General features: G+C 37.5%; 2 protein-coding genes across 3 annotated transcripts; both read right to left on the bottom strand.

Annotated features, from left to right (window-relative positions):
* Positions 1 to 835: 835 nt before the first annotated feature.
* On the bottom strand, positions 836 to 3,192 carry LOC131319316 (protein ROOT PRIMORDIUM DEFECTIVE 1). Its single transcript, XM_058349520.1, has one exon. It carries the CDS (start codon positions 3,129 to 3,131, stop codon positions 1,773 to 1,775), a length of 1,359 nt encoding a protein of 452 aa, XP_058205503.1. The 5' UTR covers positions 3,132 to 3,192; the 3' UTR covers positions 836 to 1,772.
* Positions 3,193 to 3,903: 711 nt separating this feature from the next.
* On the bottom strand, positions 3,904 to 10,478 carry LOC131319254 (homeobox-leucine zipper protein ANTHOCYANINLESS 2-like). Of its 2 annotated transcripts, none has more exons than XM_058349428.1 (9): positions 10,460 to 10,478; positions 9,318 to 9,529; positions 9,116 to 9,233; positions 8,328 to 9,020; positions 7,965 to 8,066; positions 7,675 to 7,887; positions 5,301 to 5,472; positions 4,856 to 5,220; positions 3,904 to 4,600 (listed from the first exon to the last, which is right to left on the bottom strand). In XM_058349428.1, the coding sequence occupies exons 2-9, from the start codon at positions 9,518 to 9,520 to the stop codon at positions 4,226 to 4,228; spliced, it is 2,241 nt and encodes a 746-aa protein (XP_058205411.1). In that variant the 5' UTR covers positions 9,521 to 9,529; positions 10,460 to 10,478; the 3' UTR covers positions 3,904 to 4,225. The 2 variants fall into 2 exon arrangements, with proteins under 2 accessions (XP_058205411.1, XP_058205410.1); XM_058349427.1 differs by lacking the exon at positions 10,460 to 10,478 and adding an exon at positions 9,629 to 10,204.
* Between the last annotated feature and the right edge of the window lie 8,924 nt (positions 10,479 to 19,402).

Raw genomic sequence — 19,402 nt, 5'->3', positions numbered from 1 at the left:
TCTTGTCCATCTTGGAATCACATCTAGGGGTGTTTAGCTAGGGGTCAATTCAGCTTAATCTGTTCAAGTCACTTGCCTTTACAAAACCTATAAATGTTATTATGGTCGACAAAATATCTAATAATGCTCTTATTGTTTACTACTAGTTGCAGATTGCATGCCAACCAATCGTGTACATGATATCATCATGTAACAATAGTAATGGATGTAAAGACAATTGAAGATAAAAGCAACTTGTTGATCATGAGGACACAATGTTCCATTCAACATCAAGTTTACGTGCTGAAGAAGAAGCAAACAGAGGATTTACAGAAACTGCAAGAGAGATTCATAAACTCAACTACTAACAAGAGTTGTGAACTCCCAAGAGTCTTGTCTTAAGCTATGTTTGGATGACCAGTTCAGATATATAATCCGATGCTCATCTTCTTAATACTAGTAAATTCAACACCCAACAACCTAAATACATCAGCTATTAAAGGGCTTACATGATACCATGATCTAACAGGGAAAAAATTAGAGGATCCGTAATTACCTTTTCGTTTCCCATCAATATTATTGCATAGTGCATACAATCCAAACTGAGCCTTTTAAAATATACAGCTTTCAACATCAAATGCATACTGCTACTAGCAAAGGCCACTACTAGGGCAGGTATCAAGATGATAGGGATGGAATTTTAAATTCCTGAACTATCAAACAACCCTTGGTATGTTAGCATTTGCAGTCGAAACTCGATCCAAGGAGGGCAATTTGTGATCTCACAATATACTCATGACCTGTTTCTTCCAAGATGCAGCTTGCAGAAAAAAGATTAAGTTGAATAGAATCATCGTAGGGAATATACATAAGAATTTTCATTCAAATGATTGAAAGTTTGATACAATCAATATTGAAAAGAATAGTAATACCTTATTAGTTATTACAAAATAAATTCCAAGAACTCTCAGAACACATGCTGAAAGATACATTAAAAGAAAAAAAATTGCCCAAATTCAATGAAGGTAACACTGTTTCTTCTGTATTCTTTGTCACAACTGTTTCCATTTATTCCGTTAAACAGATCAAACAATAAAGCAAGCGAAGCAACATATGTACATCAATCTGAGTCACCATCTAGTAAACACCGTTCACCACCTCACAAGATACTGCAGATCTCATTTACTTCTTGATCAGCTATTCCGATCTTCTTTTGTGCATCTTACAAACTAATTCACATCTTGGGGAGTTTAGCTAGCAGTCAACCTATATATTTGGAATCCAACTTCATCAGACCCTAACACGATAACTCCGCAACCTCCTTTATCAAAGACATTTAAGGTTTTCTAGTATGATCTCATATCAGAGAAGATGAAATGGTTCAGAAAATGAGCTAACCCTGTGACGTTTTCAAGAGAATTAGCATTCGTTTGTGGATCCTAACTCTAGGTCCTGTAATTGGATAACCAACTAGATCAATTTTGAGTGAGGCATCAAATAAGAACCACAATTCATATGGTCGTGCCCAGTTGATTCACCTATGAAAGAGATCAACTTACAAATCTTTAGGAGGAAGGGATACCTTCTTGCTGGGATGCCAGCCTTATCGCATTAGCCTATCCGTTTTTCGATAACCTTCACAATTAGGATGACGAACAAGATGCAAGGTTCTCTAAACAAGTATTCTTTACTGCTTTCTAGGATTGAAAAACAGAGACCCCGGGCAGAAAGCATATCCCGTTCAAGAACGTGCATACATACTTCATAGTCACTATCCAAGAGGCTATCTCATCTCAGTCACTCATCGCACAAGTAGCCCCTGCACCCTCAACCTCCTCACTATCATCATCCTCATCGGTATAATCACAATCGTCATCACAATCAAACTCTGATTGCAACTTTTCTCCCCTCTCTGCATCTTGTCTATCGTTCTCTTCAGTCTCAAGGGCTCTACTAACGTTCCCCATTTCTTCAGTTTCTCCGCCCCTCCTGTAACTGACCAGTTCTCTATCGACATTAACCTTCCTAGGACTCAGCAAAACCAACTCAGCAAGCTTTCTCCTAGCCAAATACAAAGCATTCGGTTCTATCAACTCCCCCTTCTTATAAGCCTCCCTGAGAAAAACCGTGTGAAGCTTCCCATGATTACCCCTGGTCGATATATAAAATATCCCCTGGTGTTGAAGAAGGAAATCCTTGAGCTTCTTCGGCAAATCCATCGGCAACCGAAAATGTGCAATCCTCTCTAAAGTAATCTTCTTCTCCACAGTCAACGACACCAATTCGTGAACCATCGCCACAGCCCTCTTCTCCATCCGCTTCTGCGCCTCCAGTGACCTCAAATCATACCCCGAGATATCATCATAAGGCGACCAGTACGGAAGCCGCTGCCACTTCCACACAGCAATCTTGTAATACTTCCCAATCTTAAACCCGGGTGGGAAATTCACAATAAACGAAAACCTAATATTCTCAGCATCTATTCCTTTCTCCCTATACTCCTTCTCCCTAAGTCTCTCTATAGCACACACGGCAAGCTTCTTATCTCTATCCACAACCTCAATGTACTTACTCCTACTCTCCTTAGCATCAAACAATCGAAAAAACTCCGGGTACTTGAGGATTACCGAGAATTCGAAGTCATCCGGAAGCCCAAAGTCTTTTCTTGCAATCCTAACGTGCTCAAGCGGAAGCCGGCCGGTGTTGGACAGCATCAAGAGCTTCCTGAGACGGGTCACGGCATCGGGTACTTGGGCAAGGAGGGCTTGGTTTTCTTGATCAATCTGGAGCTGGGCTTTCCGGGTTAGCCGGCAGTAGAGGATTCTCTGGACCGGGTGCTCGAAGATCTCGAAGACGTGGGGGAACTTGAGGATGAACCGGCCGGCTTCGAGCTGCTTGAGGCCGAGGCCGCGCTGGGCGAGGGCTTCGAGGCGGGAGACGGAGAGGATGGAGGAGGGGTGAGAGAGGATCAGGGCTTGGAACTTGAGGACTTTCCGGGTTTTCTTCTCGACTTCCATGTAGTTGTCGTAGCCGTGGTCGCGCACGCGCTGGAGCTTCTTGGGTATGGAGGTGGACTGTGACATGGGTCTTGTTTGAAGGATTGAATGGAACAGTGAATTGGGTTTGAAGGTTAGGGTTTTGTGCTTCCACATTTTGGTGGAATGAGGGAAGGAGATGTGAATCCAGATTTGCGGTGGGTTGTTAAGGGTTTAGGGGGGATGGGGGACGGGTGTAAGTTATTGGACTGTTGTGGGGTAATTTTGAGTTTTTTCAAAAGAGATGGTGTTTAGGGTAATTTTGAGGTTTGTGAAGGATAATAAGGCGTTGGGCCTGTTCGGGTCTAGGCCCAAATGTGATGTGTTGGCCTGCCAGTGGAATGATTGTCACAAAGTCTACAGACTGTGCGCATATCCGAACGGAAATGGATCCTCTCCGGTCTCCCATATTTTGGCTCTTCTTGGGGCCAACAACGATGATTGAGATCGTTCACTAAGAAATTAATCGCGCCAAAAATAGTTATTATCGGATATCATTTTATTATACTTTCGTAATGTATTTATCTTGGAGAAAAACGAGATTTCGAGAAAACATTGCAACACTGAACCGGTTTTCTCAAGATAAATGAGTTATGAAACATATCAGCGACAAAGGTTTCTGGCACATTGTTACTTTGTTAATGAGAGAGAGAGAGAGAGAGCGCGCATTAGTAACTTTCAAGAATCCTTATTTATAGCCCTTTTTATGTGACCAGAGCTTTCCTTGCAACACAACATTCAGTGCAGTGAAATTGGAAAAAGGCAAAAGTAAGCATCGTGCTTTTTTTCTTTTTTTTACGAACAAGATAATCCCATTTATATAGAACAAGCGTCATATTTGAACAGTAGAAAAGGAAAAAAACGCATGAAAGCTATCTTTTCAGACCAGTTCAGAACAAACATAAATAGAAGAACAAAAGAACAACATCGCATTCAACGCAAAAAGAGAATGAAAAACCAGAATCCGTAAAAGGAAATCCCTCCATCCCACAATCACACTACTTCAGTTTCCCCTTCCTATACCATACGACATAAAAACAACAAAAACAATAGACTATTGAGAACCGAGTCAATACCCGAACCGCCACCCTTCACCAGGGTTCGTTCTTGACTCAACCATTCTTTGCAACTTTTCATAGGTCCTATAAATGGTTTCGCCGAACTCAAAAATAGACAAACTAGGATAAACTTGGAGGATAACCGCACCCACGTTAATTGCAGTGAAGAGCAGATTTGATCCTCTGAATCGTGCGAGAGATGAGACAGTTGACCGTGTCGACAGACTCCATTGTGAGCTTGGCCGAAGGAGGATTATTAACCAAAATTTGGAACCCCAAAGTCAACAGGGACCCACCACTGCCTTTAATCGAAATGTCCTTATGGTCGTTAGAGCTAGCAGAATCAGGAAAACAATCTGGAACGATTGCAAATCCTGATGGCAGGAGAGCCACAGAAGTGGAATCTCCTCCGTTCATAACCATCTGCATTGCACCTACGTCAACTGCTGTGTACACTATAAGCGAGCCCGATGCATCTGTTTGCGTCTCTTGCAGTATCAACATGGCATTCTGGTTTGTATTAGCAGCCTGCAACGTCGAGCTAAAACAAAATTAGTAAAAATTGCAAGGAAACCTGTGCGGTATTGTTTTCTGTTCAATGTTTCCTATTTCCATTTGCCGGGAATCATTATAAAATAGGTTGGTGAATTGTTTCTGAAAACAATGACAAAATGGATGATTGTTACCAAACTACACACTTCTTTTGTTTCCGTAAAATGGAAAACTAAAAACAATACCAATCAGGCCATAAACCCATTCAGTTAAGAGTGGATAACTACTCACGGTAGCACGAAGAAGAGAAACACAGTTGGCACGATCTTGGCCCTTGGCCACGTGGACCATCTCTTGCATTGGCCCACCATGAGATAACTCATCCCACTCGCTCCTCAGTTGCTCATTTCGCAAGAAATCAAACAGACGTTGATGCATTATGGGCATCCAAACTGATGTTGTGGCGCTCAACACAATTCCAGATGGTTCTCCAGGTTTATCCACGCTATTCCGTATGATCAACCTTGCCTCTTCACCCACATTTCCAGCTTGAACTAGCTGCCATGCATGCGTGGTTGCACAGACCCCGGCACAGAAATCGCGAGTCATGCGTTGGGCCAACTTAACCATGCTTGCCTTACCATGCAATGTAATTCCTGTTAAACATGGGATTTCATTAGAGTCAAATTAGGAATTTAAAAGAGAAAAAATAAGGGTGATTTAAACGAAGTGGTACCTGAATGATCTTCAACGGAAGAGATGGAAGAGAGGACAGCCAAGCACTCGCACTGCCTTTGTAGGGTGGCGAGCCATCTTTGTGCACCAAAGCCCATGCCAGAGCTGAGTAATGGTCGGTACTGATGGTGGACTACACTCTCATCATATTCTGTATGTTCAACCCACATTACCTGCGATTTATTTCTAGAATTAGCACCTGCTTCTGGATTCTAGTTTTTAGTAGTTGTAGTTCTTAACGCGCTATCAAGGATTTGCTTCCACTGTTGATTACTAGTACTTGAGAAGGTCGCAAACTGAGAGAGAGAGAGAGAGAGAGAGCATATGCATAGGAGGCTGAAATATTTACCTACGTGGTTCTTTTTTTCTTTTTTTTGAAGGTAAAATGGATACATTCGTTTCAGTGTTTTTCCATGAGGGTAGCCATAACGACTCCCAGAAATTCAGGGGACTCCCTTCATAACAATTCATTATTTAATTTATACCACTAAAGCACACCACATTTCCCGGATTTTCCAATAAGACCCAAATATTTCCGTCTAAGGGGATCACCACCTCATATTTTGTTGAGAAGCAAGGACCAATGATTACCACAATGAATGAGCGACTGTTGCATCTTCATGGGTGCAAGCCCATGCAATTCGTCCGTATGTATGTGCGTGTGTGTTGAGAGAGAGAGAGAGAGAGAGAGAGAGAGACAGACGGTAAACCACACACACTGATAAGAATCCACAAAATCAAGGCTATTATACAGGCTTAGGATAGATGAGTTGTGAAGTCAACCATAAAGAGGCAATGTTACCGAGGATAAGACAGGAACAACACGCTTTCCATTCACTTGCAAAATATAAATGCATTCAAAAAACTTGATAACATTGTTTTAGAAGATAAACAAGAGACGGGTAAATTTTTAAGTTGGAAGGAGTACAATGTAAGACTGTATCCAGGTAATACAGCCTCGAAACTAATAAACAAACATGAGAGAGAGAGAGAGAGAGAGAGAGAGAGAGAATAGAAGCATCAGAAACATATTCTATACATCACCAGTTGAAAAATCCAAGGCCTTCACGAATACATATGACATCTCTAAGACATTTGAATGAGCAAATGTTGCAAAAAAATTCAACATCATCGAAATGGGGATCTCCTTGGTTTTCTCCTCTCTGAACTAGTAGACTAAGAAGCATAGTCGACACTTCTAAGCCAGACACCGACACTTGTCGGACTCCAGTTACTTCCAACTGTTGCTTTGACTATTTCAGCCGGGTTACCCTTTGGATACTCTCGTTAATCGTGTAAATACACGTAAAACTCAAAGTTTGACAAAGATCCACATTTATTAAACCTGTTAATCTGTTCTTGGATCTCATTTGGACATCTTATGTATATCCTAAAGGCCAATGCTTCCGAATTGTTTAAGAATAGAGTTGCCTAGAACGTATGATGCACTATTTTTTTTCCACTTTGTGAAACTATTTTCTCATTACTTTGATATTTTAAACGACAATCATAACTTACAAAATAAAGGAACAGTCTGTTTTCATGTACGTAAAAAATGGACAAAAACTCGTGCAGTGTCCCTACCATTCTGTTATTTTGTAGAAAATTGATGTGTCATGTTGTATTCTTTTCTTTAAGTCCTATTTCCGGGGTTCTAGCTAGGAGTAGACATAACTTGTGCAGTGTCCCGGCCATTCCGTTTTTGTAGTAGAAAATTAAGGTGTCATGTTGTATCCTTTTCTTGAGTCCTATTTCCGTGGTTCTAGCAAGGAGTAGACCAAAATCATGGAAATAATTAAATAAACAACCCTAGCCTTGAAATCTGGAGGTTAGAGATTATTTAATCAAAATAAGCACATGCCTCAGTAAAATAGTCATAGAAGGTTCAGATTCTTAGTACAATCCCACTATCCATTATTGAAACCGAGCTCCTCTAGGATATTTTCACCTGATCACTAAGTATAATAAATACAAGTATATTTGATACATTGCCAAGTAACCTCAAAATTGAGTTGCAATAACCACTTTTTGTAGACCCAAAATGGGAAATATCCGGACATAGGCAATCTCAACAAATATAAAGGGCCAGTTTGTTCGACGGGACCATTAGTGAAAGAATATATAATCCCACCAGATATAAATGACACCACTATAAAGTAATCAAATTAATAATACCACCCATGGTATTGTACATCCCACACTTCAAGGGATTATATATCAAAGGCGTGTTTAATTTTGGGTCATAATAAGTCTAAATTCTTTAACCAAACACCCTTGTATATACAGTTCAATCCAATGTTCACATTTGGTCAAACAAATAACCCTAGTAAATGCTCATGTAAAGATTGAACCAATAATACACTACACTTCTTTACCTTGGAATAACCATTTGGCATATCCTGAACAATGCAACCAGAAGGAAGCCTCCGGCAGTTGGCAAATGAGTGTGCATCTGAAAATTGTCGGCTGCCGTCAACAGACACATCAACCACAGCCCACACCCCGTCAGCAATATGTTTGCATAACCGTAGAAACTTGATATGACGAACAGGAACCAGAGGTGAAAGAGCCTGGAACTCCGCATGCATCTACAGAGAAAAATAGTGTCTTTTAGGATTTACGGCTTAGGAAAAAAACAAATCAAAGAAAGTTCAGAGGAAAATACCAATTGCAGAGAACAATTTCTAGATGCATCCATGCCGCTAAAAATCACATCTATAATAGATGTTCTTCCAATCGTGCAAGGGAACATTTCTGACCATTGATTCTGCAAAGCATATAAAGTCATCATTAAGCATAATATATCATGCATTAAACTGATCCAGAATGCATTCGTAAACACAGCAAGAAATAAGAGAAATATCTGCAGCAAAAACTGGCAGCTTCTTCGCTAAGGTGGTGAAATGACTCAACCACCATGAAAAATGCGTTAGAAAGCAAAAAAATGGCATATAAGATGCAAACCTATAAAAAAATTCAAAGGAGAGAAAACATGAACAACAAGATATCTAAGGATTGAATAGCCTACCGCATCCATCAACATCTGCACAAGGGCCAAGCTATTGGCCATCACCGTACCCATTGCCCTTGTAGCCTCCGCTACAAAGCCACTGGGTTTCATTCCGATACAAGGAGGACACAACTTGATGTACTCCTCCTCATTCAATGCTTCCCTTCCCCCACCATCTAAGCTTCGGATCCAGAGAGGATCATCAATCTGAGCCAACTTAACTAACTCATCCAATGCACGCAATGCCAGATCTAGGAATACCGATTTCTGAAACGAATCATCGTGTGCTATGCCATTAGGTTGTGTTGGCACTGTGGGCATAACTGGTGACGAATTCAAAATGCCATCTTTCGAATCAAGTCCAATGGGAAATGTGGTGTCTACTGAGCTTAAACCACTGAAGCAATTTATTCCAACAGCAAGTTGCAAGTTAGTGTTTGACATTGGAGGGTGGACAGCGCCAGCGAATGAAGACAACGGCCGTCCCAAAAACTTATTCGTCAGGGTGGAGATCCGATTTAGTTCTTCCTTCAGTCTTGCATTCTCGACCCTGAGATGGTGCTTCTCAATAGATATTTCGCCCAGAATCGCTGGCCCACCACAATTGCTGCAAATTGGGTTCCCCATGGCCTCCTTCATTCTTATATTGTCAATTACAAGTTCCTCGTTTTGTTGTTTGAGGTAACTGTTCTCATGGCGCTCCGCTTGAGTCTGATTAAATCAACTTATTTCAGTTTTAGAACTCATTCCACGTCAAAAATAAAAAGAATCACCAATGACAGCCCGGGCAAAAAGATCGAAATTACCTTCATTTGGGTCCGTCGATTCTGAAACCAAAACTTGACTTGTTTGCCCTCCAAGGATAGCCTCTTACCAAGTTCCAACCTCTCTTTCTCATCAGGATGATTATTCATCTTGAAGTAACTATTAGAATCAAGAAGCACAACTTGCATTAGCAGAACTCTCAAAACATATATAGCAATAAGCAGCAAAAGTAGCAAAGTTTACGCTTCAAGCTCTTGAATTTGCTGGGGAGTGTGTCGATGGTATTTCTTCCTCCCTTTCTGTTTATTCCTGGTGGCATCTTGATCATCGCCCGATGCACCTTCCACATTATCACTCTCGGACCGACTCTCGTGCATGTCCTCTTTCAGCCTTCCCATTAGATAATTTTCCTCCATCAGAGCCATCTCACTTCTTTGTCCCTCCATCTTAGGTTTCTGAAATCAAACCAACCAAAACCCAACTCAATATAAGACAACAAAATGAGCAAATCTTGAAATGTATCAATGCACCGGTATATTAGACATGAAGCCTACAAAGGCAAAAGAGAGAGGGCGGGCAATGAGCTGCCCCAAAGGAGCAGTGGACATGGCATTGTAGGAACTAGCAACCACCACTATTCTAGAGTCCCCACGGCCATTGCCGCCGCCACTACTACCAATGAAACCCCCAAGACTCATCACTCATCTAGTGGTGGAACACTTGATCTTGCTTGCGTTCTCTCTCTCTCTCTCTCTCTCTCTCTCTCTCTCTCTCTCTCTCTCTCTCTAGAATGATCAAAAACACTTCCAAACTATTTCAACGTTTTCTTCTCATATCCTGCATTTGACATCAAGAAATGACTCAACTCACCAACCAAAACCCACCAAAATTTAAGAACAACAATAAGGGTTGGTACAAGCCAACCAAAACCCTTATTGCTGCTTAATATTTCTCAGTCAAGTTTCTCTCTCTTTAAAGAATCAGGAAAACCCTAGTTTCAGATAAGTTGACCCTTTATAGCTGTCATCAGCAGTCAAGATGCCCCAAAAGGACGAAACCGAAGCGTTCAAAATGATGAGAGAGAAAAGGGAAGAAAAAAGTAGAGAAAACCCATTAAAATAAAAACAAAACAAAAAAAAAGTGAAAGCCAAACCACTGCATATCTGTACAAAAAAAGTTCAGCGACTTTTCAATAGCTTACAAAACACATACTACCAAATCAGGGGGAAAAGACCCAGTTGACTCTTTTCCTCAACGGATAAAAAAGCTAATCTTTTTAAAGTCCCAATTCCAGATAAAAAATAGTGGGAGAGAGAGATATACAGAGAGAAAAGATAGATACAAAAACTCTGATTCGTGGGCCTATGCTTTTATCTTCGCAGTACCTCTCTTCTCTAGTGTTGGTTGGGATCTAACCCAGAGACTATATACAACTCCAGAAAACTTGTTTTGAGTGCAAAGTATGCATAAAAAAAGTTGGGTTTTGAGCAGGTTTGGAGCTGACTTACAATGACTCCAATGGCGCACGCCAAACAATGGGGGTGAGGTGGGCTTTTTTGGGTTGATTTTTCAAACCCTTTTTGCAAGTCTCAATTGGTTGCAGAAATCGAAGCTCTATAAAAAAAAGGATGGTGTTTCCCTTGAGAAGAGAATCACCCCCACCAGCAGCGGGTTTCAATGGATTCCATGCATTTTTTGGGGTTTTTCTTGCTCAATCTGTTCTTTGAGCAAAAAGGGAAATGAGAAAAAAGGGGATGGGTTTTTGAGCAAAAGGGGAGAAATGAGAGGGGGGAGGTGGGGTCCCCCTAAAACAGTGTTCGTGATGTCCGCCAGGCGCCCCCACGATGCTGTCTGACCCGTGCGGACCCGCGCGTGTAGAAGACTCTTCACTGCTAGAGGAAAGTATAATGCTAACCACACTTATAAAACCTACACAAATCACACACAGATTTTTTGTAGGGCCCACTAAGGATCCCACAAAAATGATCCAAGCCGTTCATTAAATGAAAAATATTTTTTCAAGAGCCTCCTCTAAAAAATCAGCTCAATCTGATACTTATAGGTGCTCGATCAAATCATCTATTTTTTCATTATCATAAAATTCGAATGAAAAATTAGATGATTGGATCGAGTTTTTATAAATATTAGATTGAGCTGATTTTTGCAAAAACCTTTGAAAAAATGTTTTACATTTAATGAACGACTTGGATTATTTGTATGGGACCCATAATGAGCCCCACAAAAAAATTGTTCGTGATCTGTGTGGGTTTTCTCTGTATGAATAACACAGTTCTATTTCGGTATTTATTGGCGAAATCGAAAATGGTATGGCAAATGAATCTCAATCCATGAAAAGTATATGAAGAAAAATGGACGTTTCAGATTCACACTATTGTGTTGTGAATTTGAAACGTATATTTTTCTTCATGTACACTTTCATAGATTGAGATTCATGTATCCTACCAAACTCCGAGCGAAATTGGGTGAGAGAATTGGAGAGGTGGTGAAGTCAGAGAATAATTTTGCAGTAATAATGTAGTTTGTAATTTATAATTTTCTCAATCAATAATTCTCCATTTAATTTGCAGTGACCTTTTCATGAGAATTTACAAGGTACTGGCGCCGTGTGATAAATTTATTAGACATTGGGATTGGACTATCAATCTCCAGAGACTACCAATTTTTTGTTTGGTAATTCAAAATGGATTAGGATTATTAATCCCTTGGGACTAGTAAGGTAGGTTTTAGGGGGTATTATGAATACCCGGGGGTGATGGTATTACTAGGGGTGATACCGGTTCGGTTTCGACCGGTTTGGGTGTATTTTTCGGTCGAAACCGGTTATCCGGTTTGAGATTTTTAGAAACCGGAACCGGTTGAAATAAACCGGTCCGGTTTCGACCGGCTCAATCGGTTTCGGTCCGATTTATCCGGTTTTCATTCATGATCCATATTTTGGGCCCAATACATCAAAAAATTTACAATTCAATCCATAAAATATCAACCAAAAATCTATAATTCAACCCCTTTTTTTTGGGCCCAACAAAAAAAGATCAATTTTGAGCCCAATACATTAATAAAAAAACCCATAAAAACATAATTAAGCCCATAAAAACAATTTTTATATATTAAATATATTTATTAGACCAATATACACCACAAAATATCAACCAAAAACCCATAATTCAACCCCTCCCCTATGTTTATATATATATATATATATATATGTATGTATATATTATACATATATATAACCGGTCCGGTTTCAACCAGTTTTTAGAACACATAAACCGGATCGAAATTATTTTTCTGGAATTTTATAAACCGAAACCGGATCGAAATTATTCAACCGGTTTAAAAAATTCGGTCCGGTCCGGTTTTTCCAATTTCGATCGATTTTTCAGTTTCGAGTAACAGCCCTAGGTATTACCAATCCCAACCCAACCCCCAACACATTCTCATTATTAATTCGTTCTATCAATCCATTCTCATCATCTAATCCAATCTCATCTCAAACAAACATACTCATTACTAATTCTTTCTCATTATCAATCACAATTCTAATCTTATCTCCTTACGAATCTCACACATCTATCACTGTTATCAAAAGGGACATGATTTGACAAATTATTACCCATAAGTGGAGTGCGAAAATCAATTTATACGTATAATTGATTTTTGTACTCTATTCTTGAAGTACATATGGTAATTTGTGGAGTGTAACAAAAAAAAAAATTCCGTAACAAAAAAAAAAATTCCCTAAGATGAATTTGAGTAGCCATTTCGGCAAGATAAATTTGACATCTACCATGACAAAAAACTGCAAAAAAAAAAAATTAAAGAAACTGAACTGGTAATTAGGAACCCGGGTGCGTGTTGGCCCAATTTAGGCCGTTCATGCTCGGCAATGGATGACTCGGATTTTATCTCGATTGGACAACTGAAATTTGTTCGATCAAATGAAATCTGAGTCGTCCATTGTCGAACATGGACGGCCCGGATGAGACCAACACTCATGTTGTCCCCTCGGTGGAGTAGGGTCTCCCATTTAGCTAATTAGGTTGCCTAACAAAAAAAATATGACGCATCTTTTCTAAGAGAGTTCCTCCTTTTTTCTTTATTTTTTTAATTAAGTGTTCGGGGAATTTGTGCACATTTCGATTAATCTCGAAACCCTGAAGTTAATGACAATAAATTTTCAATGACTTCAAATGAATTGATAGCACCTCCAAAATTTCGAATATAATATTTTAAGAGGGAGCAAGTCTTAACCATCATGCCAATCTATTGAAATTTACCGGGGTTCCTCCCTCAATGGAACCATAAAGAAGAAGGTCAAACCTGTCACAAGTCCAATATGGCAGTAATTCATATGTTCTAACAAATATCAAGTTTTAATTATTTATAACACATACGTGAACCAAACCCATTTATATGCACCTCAACCAATATCTTAAAACTCATCTTCACCATATGCCAGTGGAAGCCTGATTTAAGTTGCATGTGAACCAGCTCCCATAAAAATTAATAGCACGTGAGAGGTTTTGAATTTCAAATTTAAGAATGGATCAAATTCTTTAGTCTCAACCTTGATCGTGAAACCAAACTCCATGAGTTTACTACCAAATGTCATGCGTTTTATGGTGTTTTCCCCAAGGCCCTAGCATTACCAAATGCAGTCTAGTTTTTTTAGCATGTTTGTTTTGGAATTTTTAGATTTTGGTTAATGAATGGTGAGAGAGATAGATAAATGAGAGTAATATTTAAGAGAAAATTTATTGAGAATCGTGTGGAGGAAAAAAATGTTGAGACTTGAGTCCCAAAACCAATGTTTAAAGGAGCCATCGTAAGGTCAAGGGATTGACCTAGTGGTTGTGGCACTCCCATACGAGAGGTAAAATGTTGGGTTCAAGTCTTATCACTGTGAATTGCAGCGCCTCTTCCCCTATCCCCTCCTATCGATTAACAAAAAAAAAAAAGTTGCCGTGGCTGCGTGGGCTGCCGTGCCTTCCCACGTGTCGGATGTGTCCCAATCGTTATCCATTGGTGGAGGTTTTTGGGTCGTAGCAATTGGCCTTTTTCGGTGGATATGTTCTAGATCATTTGTTGTGGGATAATAATGATCAGAAATGACAACCTATTCATAATGGTTTACGAACATTCACCGTCGTGTAAACAATCGCATCTGACATTGTTGAGTGTGCTTCAGTTGTCTTTCCGGAATTGTTTGCTGAGTTATTAGTTTGAGTAGGATGCATGGCCTGCATTCTTCAATGTATTGTATCACTCTAATTCAATTCTTGGATATTCTTATATCAATGACAGCAAAAGAGGATGGATACTCCTATGGAAGGAAAATTAGGAAGGTGAATTGAGTCGCACATTGCAGCTAGACAAAATGAATGACTTGTGTGTGTGTGTGTGTGTGTGTGAGAGAGAGAGAGAGAGAGAGAGAGAGAGAGAGAGAGAGAGAGAGAGAGAGAGAGAGAGAGAGAGATTAATGGGTTCTCCAGCTAGCAATATTAATGGGTTCTTCCTAAACAAGAATCAGAAAAACATGAAAGTATCCACAGTGCTATAATTAAAAGTAAAAAGTTTTTAAAGTTAATAATATTGGTGCAAAAATATGGCTCATAATGCTATAATCAAACTTAACAATCTCCTTAGAAATAATCAAATTTTTGACTTTGGATAACCAAAACTAGCAACATTTGACAATAACCAAATTTAATAGACCCTACATATTCTCAATCAAATACACCAATCATTATACAAAAATATTCTATCTCTCTTTCCTTTTCCTCCCTCTCTTTCTTTTCTAAAAAAATACTTTTTATTTAGAAAACAGTTTTTTAAATATAGTTTTTTTCAAAAAAAAAGTTTCCAAAACTATTTTCTATTTCTAGTAAATACTTTCAAATCTATTTTTAGAAAAACTATTTTCTACTGTTCACGGTTTTCAGTTTTTTGTAGTTTGAAAAAATGATGTGACAAGTTTTTGTTATCTAATTTTGATTATGTCATTGTAGATATCTACATTGATAATCTTACAATCTCTTAAATAAATAATCAAAAGCTGATGTGACAACTTTTGGTTATCATTTTATGATTATAGTATTGCGGATACCCTGATCAACATATTTTGGGACAAACATTTAACTCTCAGAATATCTTATATATTGCTAGTTTATTGCTAACTTGAATTCCATGATAAAATCATTTTCAATTAATGCAATTAATTATGTTTGCATTATGCGATCTTTGTTAACGCAAAATCACGATCGATCATTGGCCAGTACCAAACCATGCAGTAAACCGTTTTCTCTGCCATTAATGATTTCACATTTGAAATAATCACCTTGGTGTGTTTTTTTTTTTTTTGTCTTCCAAGAATTTTATTAGACTCGTGTCCACTTTGAAATCTACAAAAATATCATCCTGACGAGAGCAATCTACAAAAGTAAAAATTATAACCAGAATTTAAAAAATCTCTAACAAAAAAAAATAATTAAAAAAGGATACTTTTACTGTTTTCTATTTTTAAATTTTAATTCATATTATCGTACTTTTTAAATTTCTTTCGTCGAGACAGAGACTTAACTAGCACTATATATTAAAAATACTCACTCTCTGTCAGAATAATTATATAGACTATATAAATTCCTAGTCCACATCACATCAGCCTGAGCAGAGTTTTTCATCACCTTTGCTAAATTTTCGTAAATTGCTATTCCCCCTGACACCCCCCGGCCTCACCTCCCTTTTCCCAAATTACCCCCCGCCTCTTTTTCTCTCTCTCTCTACCTTTTCTTTCTCTCTTTTTTTACAGTTTGATTTTCTTTTTTTTTTTCATTTTATTTCCTTTTCTTTCTTTCCAATTTGAATTTTTTCTCTCTTTAATAATAGGTTCAAGTCTAATTCTAGATTTTGTAAAGTAATTGAGAGAAAAAAAATGTTTCAATTGATCATGTTTATCCGACTGTTTTATTTTTATTTTTTTGTCCTTTATAGATTAAAACATATAGTTACGAAATAAGTGTTTCAATTTTCAATCCGTTTGAACCAGTGCAAAGATGTTATTTTTCTGATCATTTCATCCTAAATGGTCGTAATAAATTTTTGGTTCCAAGGCCTTTCAATGAACACCTTAAGAGAGTCCTTAAACTAAATAATGAGTCTTAGGGTGCTCGTTGAAAGACCGTAAAGCAAAAAATTCATTAAGATTACAATTAGTGTTCGGGAACTAATTACGAAATGTATTTTGCAAATGACATACTAATCCAGAATACAAATATTATATTTAGGATTACTTTTTTTTTAAACTATAGTACAATTTAATAAATTTGTTAACCATTATTTAACATAGATCCTCCTAACTGATTCAGTAGTATGTTGCTCAAATCACGTTTCTACTCCATAGGATTGCAAATGGCTGGTTTCTATTTTTTTTTAAAACTAAAACAGAAACGTTTTAAGAGCTTCATAGGGGCTACTGTGCCAATGCCAATGGGGACAGCAGAGCCCTCGGGCCCCCCTACTTTTTAATTTTTTTATTTATTTAATTACTTATATCTTATTTATTTAATTTCTATAAATACACTATTTGTATATTTAAAAATATAATTCAAAAATTAAGTGCTTTAATTTTTAATTCAATTAAATCAGAGCAACGATCGTTTTTTATTATTATTTTATTTTAAATGGTTATAATGAATTTTTTGGTTTAAGGCCTTTCAACAAATACCCTAAGACTCATTATTTAGTTTCAAGATTCTCTTAGGGTGTCCATTGAAAGGCCTTGAAGCAAAAAATTTATTACGACCATTTAGGATGAAATGATCAGAAAAATAACATATTTGCACTGGTTCAAACGGATTGAAAATTGAAACACTTCTTTTCGTAACTATATTTTTTAATCTATAAAGGACAAAAAAAGAAAAATAAAACAGTCAAATAAACATGATCAATTGAAACATTTTTTTTTTCTCTCAATTACTTTACAAAGCCTACAATTATACTTGAACCTATTATTAAAGAGAAAAAAAAATTCAAACTGGAAAGAAAGAAAAGGAGATAAAATGAAAAAAAAAAAACCAAACTGAAAAAAAAAGGAAAAAAGAAAAAGAAAATAGCAAACTGTAAAGAAAGAAAATGGAGAGAGAGAGAGAGGTAATGCGGGAAAAGGGAGGTGGGGCCGGGGGGATAGCAGGTCTCAAATTTTCTGAACAACTTCGAAGTCCGAACATGAATGAAAAAAATGCACTTTGCCATATATAGTGGGACACAAGACCTAATTAGAGCATCATGTCCAAGAGTATCTCTAACCACGAATGTTAAATTTAACATGATATATATATAAATATATGAATGAATTGACATTTGAACAAAAGTTTAATTAACCAAGATGTCAATTCTTAGGTGTCGTTTGAGTTCTTCTCTCGTATGTCGAATTCGACATGCGAAAAAGTAAATAATAAGTTATAAAACGTAAAAACAAGCATAAATCAAAGATATACTATAATAACGACGCCGGCACGTTAGTTGGAGTGGTAATTGTAGAGATGTTAGATTTTAGTAACATTTTAAATCGTCACGTAAGTCTTCAAAAAAGCTTAACCCCCCTCGGAATATAGCTTCCTGAAGTAATTGTATTTTAGCAAATTATAGTTAAAAAAATACTCCCTCTATCTTATTTTCTTTGTCCATTTTCGTTATTCGTGTCATTTTTTAAAAGCTTATATTTCAAAATTTACAATATTTTTCATAATTTTGAAAACTTTGTATTATAGATCTAATCGAAAACTATCAAACACAATCTATATTGCATATTTTTTGAAATTCATATTGGAAGATATAAGTAATGGAAAATTGACACGAATAACCACAATGGACAACCAAAATAGGAAGGAGAGAGTATGTATTTTAGGAGTTACTTTCTCTACCTTATAAATTAATTTAAAGTGTGAAATTTTCACAAAAGGATTAGAACTTGGAGACGAAACAGGTAAACCAGATTTCGTTTGTAGCCAAATTAGGCACACGGTAATGCTAGGAAAACAGGTATTGGTTTAGCTAGTAGTAATAACAAAGGAAAATAGTTGCCCGTAGATTCTATTGCTTAAATAAATATAGTTAATCTTACCAGTCGCTTCTAAATAAACTACTCCTACTAACATATGTAGCAAACGACAAGTAACCCGAAGATGTTAGTCCAGTGGTAGAAAATGTTGGAAGTAAGTGCATTGCAAACTCCAGGTTTTAGTTACCTCGCGAGTTTTCTATTCTCGACGTAATGACCTATCTTTGATCGGACCACGTGAGAGATTAATTGAGATGCGCATAAATTTATCCAATCGCATTTCTGCTAAAACGAAAAGAAAGAGAGGAAAAAGTGACAAACATTTCCAATTAATCTATAGCTAAATCTGGAGGTGGTCTTTTTTATAGTGTTCTAAAACTCGCTACTTGGTAGTCGCTCGGCCAGACACTTTGGAGCGAGTACTCGGCGTTAGTCGGCGAGTATTGCCCACTGAGTAGGGATTAGTCATCTCGGCCAAGCAGGCAAGCACCTTGGAGCGAGTACTCAGTGAGTACTCGGCGAGGAATATCTTGTTTTAGAACACAGCTTTTTTTATGGGTTTAATTTTAGCATCCTGGGCTTAGTACAAAGCCCTAAAATTCGTCCGACGTAATAGCTTTATGGGCTCGGACTCGTTGTGAGCTTACAAGTAAATGAGGCCTTTCTTCACGGGTGAGGCTATTGGAGATGAATATTATCTAGAATAGATTGAATTTCAGTTTTGCAAAGAGAGTTTTCAAGAAAAAATACTGTAGTAATAAAGTATCAAGTAAACAAATTTTCTATTGATTTCTCACTATCTTGTTACATTTTCTTTTAGGGAAATATAACTTATGCACTCCATTTTTTTTTTTAAACGAATGCAGTCTTAGGCTGTTTGTCTTTTGGTGCTTAAAATTACGCGCAATACAATTTTCAAAGCATATTGAAGACAAATTTTGAAATGTATTTGCAAGAAAGTGAAGTAAAAAAAAATCATTTTTATCATCCTTGTACTCCATCTACCAGTTTAAATACCCACGATTCAATCTCAAAAGAGAGCAAGGCATGGGGCTTGGTGGAAAAGGGTCCGCACACGAGCAATGTTAGGGCCTCTTCAGCCTAATTTTTACAGAGTTTTTATCACGTTCTTTATTGTTGTTTTTCTATAGTTGTAGGATTCGGATCAAATTTTTACATCATATATTTTTTGTTTCAATGAGAGAAATTGGAAAAGTATTTTACATAGACTAAAATTAAAAATATTTAA

The sequence above is a fragment of the Rhododendron vialii genome, chromosome 3a (assembly GCF_030253575.1).
Source record: "Rhododendron vialii isolate Sample 1 chromosome 3a, ASM3025357v1".
Lineage (NCBI taxonomy): Eukaryota > Viridiplantae > Streptophyta > Magnoliopsida > Ericales > Ericaceae > Rhododendron > Rhododendron vialii.
Note: the sequence above shows the minus strand (reverse complement) of the source record. Positions and strands in the feature narration are given on the sequence as shown.

Excerpts from the sequence above, each read along its gene's own strand:
- LOC131319316 (XM_058349520.1), bottom strand. The coding sequence starts at position 3,131 with ATGTGGAAGCACAAAACCCTAACCTTCAAACCCAATTCACTGTTCCAT.
- LOC131319254 (XM_058349427.1), bottom strand. The coding sequence starts at position 9,772 with ATGAGTCTTGGGGGTTTCATTGGTAGTAGTGGCGGCGGCAATGGCCGT. Across the intron at positions 9,021-9,115 it reads ATCGACGGACCCAAATGAAG|ACTCAAGCGGAGCGCCATGA; the intron begins GTAATTTCGATC and ends TGATTTAATCAG. Across the intron at positions 7,888-7,964 it reads GAAATTGTTCTCTGCAATTG|ATGCATGCGGAGTTCCAGGC; the intron begins GTATTTTCCTCT and ends TTTTCTCTGTAG.